The sequence below is a fragment of the Crocodylus porosus genome, unplaced genomic scaffold (assembly GCF_001723895.1).
Source record: "Crocodylus porosus isolate Cpor-Errol unplaced genomic scaffold, CroPor_comp1, whole genome shotgun sequence".
NCBI classification, from domain to species: Eukaryota; Metazoa; Chordata; order Crocodylia; family Crocodylidae; genus Crocodylus; species Crocodylus porosus.
Genome location: NW_017728947.1, coordinates 52,181,059 through 52,188,407, shown reverse-complemented (window position 1 = coordinate 52,188,407; position 7,349 = coordinate 52,181,059). Strand labels below are relative to the sequence as shown.

Genomic DNA, 7,349 nt, shown 5'->3' with positions numbered 1-7,349 from the left:
CTCTCCCCTACCCTGGGGGTATTCAAGAGAAGGTTGGATGTGTATCTAGCTGGGGTAATGTAGGCCCAGCACTCTTTCCTGCTTATGCAAGGGGTCGGACTCGATGATCCATTGAGGTCCCTTCCGACCCTAGCATCTATGAATCTATGAATACCAGTGCTATATACCAATAAGAATCCTATTTGGTAAATATTGCAAATAAAGGATGTGAACCAAAGTCACCCTGAAGAAGGATTGAACCAAATCAAACAGATCACTGTTCCTTGTTAGATCTTATGCCACTTGAGTGTTACCATTCTTTGAAATCACATGATAACTAATAAACAACTTGAACAGTAAGGTATAGAAAACAGCAAAATATGTTCTTTTTGAAGAGGTATGAGTGCAGATATAAATCACTAAGTCCTGAATCTTTTGTTGATCTGCACATTACTATTTTAGCATGGCCTTAAAACTACAGTGAAAAATGCAGTAACTATGGTTTCCCCTTTTATGTTTCCAAGAATTTATAAAAAAGTCCCTGATACTCACCTGGTCTTTAGTGGGCATGATCTTCCTGAAGGCATCAGCAAGTTCATATCTCTGAAGCATCAGCAAAAGGAAATGATTTGGATCCATAAGAGATGCACCAATCTGCCAGACATCAGAAATATCAGTCAGCATCTAAATTCCTCTTTAAGGCATGAAAGCTATTCTCTCCTCCAAGATTGTTTTTAAACATGACACAGCTAATAAATTCAAAAGGCAAATGCTTTAAAACATACAGGATACAGAATTTAACGTTATAAATGGTTTCAATTGGAAAAAATGATCTCTACACAAATTATATAAGAAAGAAGACAGAAAAAGTATGTGCACTTCTTAGTATTTCTAGAAATGTCAGCTCCCTTTCTAGTATTAATAGGCCTTAAAGCCACAACCAAAAACAGAAAAGAAGTAGTGAGTGAAAGATCCTCTTTAAAATCACTGATAGGTGTATCAGTTTCAACTGATATGGAGAGATTCTGTGTTTGGGGCAAAGGGGGAAGGATAAAAGAAGAAAAGGAAAGAAAAAACCCTATAACATGGTAGCTTAGAAGAATAACTGGACTACCTAGATATAGGGAAACTTTAAAAGTTTGTGTTAATATGTTACACCATTGGCAGAAAATCAAGACAAAGCTCTAACATATTTTCATGAGACAACTTGGGAAGTACTTTGTGTTACTTAATGTCAGCAGTAATGTAAAAGATCTCTACCTGCAGCATAATGATGTCTTTATCATACATCTCTTCTCTACATTTAACATCCTGGTAATAGAACACCTAGGTAAAAACAAGGGGAATGAAAAATACACAGAGGATTTCACTAGAAAACCTCAATATTCAGTCAAGAAATTCCCTGAGCAAGCTACTTCTACATAAAGACTTTTAAATGTTTTGTTCCTATTAAAATGGTGCATACATTCCTGAGATAGGTACCAAATCTCTTGCCTGCATTTGAGTTAGTCTATGAGAAAACCATTTTTGATGATATTCCTACTTCGGAGCAAACAAACTTTTCCAAGAGGCTTTAGGATTTAACTAAAATTATTTCGTTTTGGAGACAGACTCATTTTGCCTTTAGCAGTAGATTAATTTGTTCATTCCTATTTCTTGACACAAAGTTATCTGTGTTTCGACAGTTCATGAGACTGTTGCACTAAAGCTGGAGGGAAGTTGTTTATTCTGTAGTTTAATTAACCAATCACCATAGCCCTCAAAAGCTACAGAATATTCTGAGCTAGATAAGCGAAAATCTTATGTCGGTCTCGGAACACTTAAGTTGTTTGTGGGGGGGGGTATATGAATCAAGATTTCTTTGTGATAAACATCTTTGTAAAAATAGAAAATTCTATTTCATGCCTTTACAGTATAAGAGAGCCTTGCCACACATTATACACTATCTCAGTTCAGGCACTAGGAGAATAACATGATCAAGTGGATTCAGAGTACAGGACTAGCGACCAAGAACTCCAAATTCTGGTCCCACCTGTAGAAATAGACAAGTCACTGAACCACCGTCTCTTACATTTCAGAGGTAAAATGGAAATAAAAGTACACAGTTCAATTTCATCCTAAGGTGTTCTGAAAAGTGAACAGAGCTAGTGTCTGCCTTCACATGCAAACAAACAACACTGAAGCTAAATGAGAATACATACATACTTCTCAAGACAGTTTTACTTTAAGCATGTCCATAGTGCATACAAAAAAAAAAGTTTGCTTTTCCTAAATAAGAGATATACCAGTACGAATCCTTGTTTGGGATTCAAACAACTTAATTTCACATTTTTTTGTGCAATGATAACCATACATTAAGAAGCGTCTCTGACAGTTAATACATACATAGTGCCATAGTTCTTATATAGCAGCCTTTTTCATCAGTAAATCTGGGAACATTTTACAAGGGATGTCAGAGACCCCACTTTACAACTGTAAAGGTGAAAAGGCTTGCTGAATGCCAGCAAGCAGGCCAATGGAAGAGCTGGGAGTAGAATTCAGTGTAGTGTTCTCTCAGCTTAACTCATGAGTCAGTCAGTCATAGCACTAATGAAAATGTGACAAACCAGTGGGACTCAACTTCTAATGCTTGTGACAGGGAGTACCTGGCTTATCAGGGAAAGCCCATTCCTCCTCCACATGTCTGCAGCAACCTGAGCAATCAAGGCAAGACAGCGCAAAGGATAGTCTATCAGCAGCTCCACTTGGAATTCTTTCTAAAAATTAAATGAAATAAATCTGTTAATAGACTAAAGATTAAGATTTATATTCTAAGAACAGAACAAGATCAATAACTGCAAGACAATATGTGCACTAGGAAGCCCTTAACATGTTTATAGACCTATAAAGAATTACAGAGTTGTGTTAATATAGATTACAGTTCTGGCATAGCAGGAGAAAGTTATCAGGCAAAAAACTGGGCATGCAATTTTGATAGGAAAAATATGAGAATACTGAAAGAAAACCTGTGCTGTTTTAAGATATATACAAGGAGTAACAAAAAAGTTTGGATTGCAAATCAAAGCTGCAGTACATTACAATGCTATTAAAGAAACCGGAGGTTAGATGTTCCCAAGGGAATTTTGATTATGAATGGACTGAACAGTTACCAGGACAGACGCCATTCTTAGGAATAAGTGTATCCAAGGTTTTAGTACCCCCTCCTCAATATTTCAGAATCACTACTAAATACTAAGGTCATATGTCCTTCTGATTCTATAATACTCATTTCATGTAGGGCCTCTCTTGCATCTAAAAAGAAAACAAACCAGCCATTTTAATTACGAAATGAAAACTACCTTTTGGGATCTTTTTTCTTTTTCATACCAAGACACTGGAAACACTGATTAACCTATCCTTTCGCTCTTCAATGGAAAGTTGCTTACAGGAATGCAATTCAGCAATAACAGATAAGCTTAAATACCATTAGAAGCAAACACTTACAGGAGAGACAAATTCATTTAGTCTTGAGATGGCTCCAGTCTTGCTTAACCTTACATGTAGACCTACAAGAACAAAGATGGGGAAATAAATACAAAAGAAAGCCAGACAGATATGCTTTTTAGCCAGGTAAGGGCTAAAACAAGTGTAGTTGGTCCAATAAAAGGTATCGCCAAAAAAAAAAAATCCTTGCCTTGAAAAAAAAAACAAAAAACCCAGCCTTTTTTAAAATCAAGATTCATTTTCTAAGGCCTGCGTAACATAGATGGATAGCCTAGATTATCAAAATGTTTCCTTATAGCCTTTCATAAATTCACAGATTGCAAGTCCAAGAAATTTTAAGAAGAGTTTGCTAAGCAGCAATTACAATTTATTTACTTCTTGTTTTAGCAGCAACTCAGCAGTCACATAGTATATAAACAGATGTCACCTTTTCTCACCTTTGTGCTGCCACAAAAAAATTTCAGCATAGACATTAATACTTTTTCCCATGCCACAAATGGCAACATTTGTGGCCACAACAAAAAGTAGTAATAATTTGTGTTGCTTTATTGTGGCAGATATTTATTTGCATCCTGGAGCTGCCCATAATCTCCAGCTGCCCCAGGCAGGGACTCAGGAGAGGTCCAATCCTGCACAAGAATTTCTGTACAGGATCAGGCCCATTAAGCCCTGGGAGAGGTTGCTTAGTTGCTTGTCCATTTACAGAGACACATTCCCAGGATTTCTGGGGTGCTTCTGGGTAAGCAGGGAAAGTCAGGGTTTCCCCATTTACCCAGTCACATCCCAGAGATCCCAGGGGCACATGTCTAAGTCAAGAAAGCACAGATCCTAGGGAGAAGTCTCTTTAAGTGGGAAAACCCCAACTTCCCTCCCTTACAGACATACCTTGGAGAGCCTGGGGACATGTCTCCATAAGCAGGGAATCTCTGACTTTCTCCACTTACCTAGACACACCCCAGGGATGCATCTTGGTAAACAGGGAAAGCTAGACAGGCACTTCACAGGTCTTGAGGGGCCTGAACCTGTGCATGAATTCCTGGCGTATGCAAAACCAGGCCCCTCAGCCCCAGGAGAATACGTTGCCCATAGTTCTGCAGCATCAATGTGTGATGTGTGTTTTACCCAATGAAACAGACCAGCTCTGCTGGGACATATCCTGGCACGGTTGATCAGCTTCATTTGGTGACATCTATTTCTATCCATAGAGCCTCCTCACTAAAGACTACAAAGACCAAAACTGTGTTAAGTTGTGTCCTCAGGTAGGCATTCTGTGCAACATGGATCTAAAGCATGACAAGTACTTAAAGACGGCCATGCAATTCTGCTGTTTGCATGCAACCTAAAAGTAGACAGTACTCTGGTCTGGGAAGGTGGGTATATTTGGCTTGAAGGTCCTATAATAAGATTAAATGGTACCCACGACTGGTACGTTAATTGTCATTCTGCACTACAAAATTCCTGCAGGAGTTAATGAAGTTCGTCTTCACTGAGGGGGGGATAAAATCAGCCTAGGGAATGATAAAATTCATGTAGATAACATCTCTTCAAAGTTAGCCTAAGATTTTATTGCCACCATGATTGCAAAGTAATTTATTGTAGGTGACCGTAAAATGCAAACTCATACAGATTTTACAGAACCTAAGCGTACACAGATCCTGTTTGATCTGGACTATAATTACAGAATTAGTTAACTATGTAAAGGAATTGTTACTGCCTTCTTTGGCCAGAGGTTAGGGGTATAAGGCTGAGCAACCTGTTGGGAGGGTCTATCCTCAGGAGTTAATAAAGTGCTCTTAACACTCAGAGTTCTGTTTTTCGCTAAAATTCCTAGATCTACATCTTTAGTTTATCTAACAAAGAAGGGGAATTAAACATTTTTAGTGTCTGGCAGCAAATTCCCACATAGTGGGGAGATTAATCTAGACTCAGTTGAGGGAGTCTATGGCAGTAATGGTAAAGTGAAAATATGGTGCTCTTAGATTTCTATTAGCATTTACATGATCACATGCTCCTGGTGGCAGATTCCTCCCCCAGTCTGAGATCATCATCATAAGGGCCTGGCCTCTCCTCCAAATTTTACAGAATCATGAAAAAGTAGGGGTGGAAAGGACTTCAGAAGTTTATCTAGTCCAACCCCCTGTTCAAAGCAGGATCATCTGTATTTAAATTGTCCTTCACAAGCCATTATTTAATTCACTTAAAAACTTTGCAAACAACCATATTGGACAACTACCAGGCACAATCCCCAAAGAGTAAAAACACCTTAACTTGCCACAGGTAAAGCAAGGGGACAAGGGCACTGTTAATAGCCTACCACTGCAAGGTAGCTATTAAAATACGCTCGTGAAACCCAAGGAAGAGGACAATGCTCCTCACTGCAAAGGAAAGCAACTCTCTTCCCCTGACCACAAACAGTCTGCACCAATAAGATTAAAATTCTTTCCTGATCCCAAATGTGTTGACTGGCCTGGCCCTAAGCAGAGGAACCAGACCTTCTACCAGGAACTTCTGTGTTTTTTAAGTCCCAGCAGGAACATCCCTACCAAAATTTACAATTTTGATAGGCAAGTACAATATTCTCTACATTTAAAATCTATCTGCAAACTGAAATTACTGCAGAATGTGAATGTTTGTTTGTTTGTTTGTTACTTTGGGTACAAACATGACTCATCCCAGTGCTCCAACATCTGCAAGATGTCAGCCCAACAAAAATAAAAGTGTTGGGTTTGACCTGCAAAGGCCCAAATGATTTGGAACTAGCTGATTTTGAACTAGCAGATTTTGAATTGGTCCCTCTTTTCGCATGAAATATTGCTGCAGCTGAGTCCATGGTGGTGTTGGAGTAGGCACTCTTTCACTTGATAAGAGAGGAAAATGCTGGCAGGGCATTCCCACTGCAGTTCCTCCTCCCTTCCTTACAGCCTAGGCTGCTAAGGACATCTATTAAAGTTTAAAATGTTTATGGAAGATGAAGAAGAAAGTTTTATTTCCTGCTCCTGCTGTTTGACAGACTACATCTTTAACTGTGCGTCTTTGTGGCTTGCAAGTTCATGTAAAATAAATATTTCTTTTGATATGCTAATTCCTCCAATTTCTCACAGAAAACTTGTAGATGAGAAGTCTCCCTCTGAAGTCCTGTAAAGATAATTCTATTGTACACTGTCAGAAAAATTGCTGTTGAACAATTAAAAACAAAAAAACCCAAAAACAAACAAACAAACAAAAAAACACACACCTTTTCTCTTGCTCTCAGGAACTAAGCAATTTGCATTTACCCTGTACCTGGGATTCTGACAGGGAAAATCAGGGTACAGACTCTACAAATGTTCTACAAGCGTCTTAAATTTTAAGCTACAGTAAAGCCTGACAGTTTTTGTTTTTAATGTAGTCATAGATTTTTCCCCAATTAAACAGTTAATATATTCATATAATTTACAGGATGCATTGAATAAACTTTTTCTGATGGTAAGCCATTGGACTGCTTAACACAATAACTCCCAATTAAACTACAGAGAATCTTTAAGTTGGCACAAAACATTGGCTACTTTTAATTTTTTAGACTGCTTTTTTAAAGTTGGGTTACAGATGCACAATATTTTGAAAATACTACTTGAGGATAAAAAAAGTAGACAAGGAAGAAGAAACCTAACTACAGAGAACATTTTTAAAAAGTAAAGCATGACAACACCCACCAGCGAGGGTCCTGGACAGCGGCAAGTGTATGCTAACAGAATCTACAGACACTCTGTAAGGTCTGTATTCCAGCGTGTGGCCACATAAGTGAAAAAATGTCTTTGCTCGTGAATGACTATTTGAGCTGCACCTCATCACAGCTGTATGGCACTCCTTGTAAGCCTTCAGCAAAAGGTCTTCCTAAAAGTGAAAAG

At 38.3% G+C, this 7,349-nt stretch overlaps 1 protein-coding gene across 3 annotated transcripts in view; it reads right to left on the bottom strand.

Moving 5' to 3' along the window:
- The window catches only part of UBR1 (ubiquitin protein ligase E3 component n-recognin 1), a 122,057-nt gene that overhangs the window by 65,465 nt on the left and 49,243 nt on the right, over window positions 1-7,349 (bottom strand). For all 3 annotated transcript variants that reach the window (XM_019551684.1, XM_019551685.1, XM_019551686.1), the window contains exons 15-19: window positions 7,155-7,335; window positions 3,463-3,524; window positions 2,625-2,735; window positions 1,240-1,305; window positions 532-633 (exon numbers count right to left, since the gene is read on the bottom strand). In XM_019551684.1, the coding sequence (XP_019407229.1) occupies window positions 532-633; window positions 1,240-1,305; window positions 2,625-2,735; window positions 3,463-3,524; window positions 7,155-7,335 (522 nt within the window). The remainder of the gene's footprint in view (window positions 1-531; window positions 634-1,239; window positions 1,306-2,624; window positions 2,736-3,462; window positions 3,525-7,154; window positions 7,336-7,349) is intronic.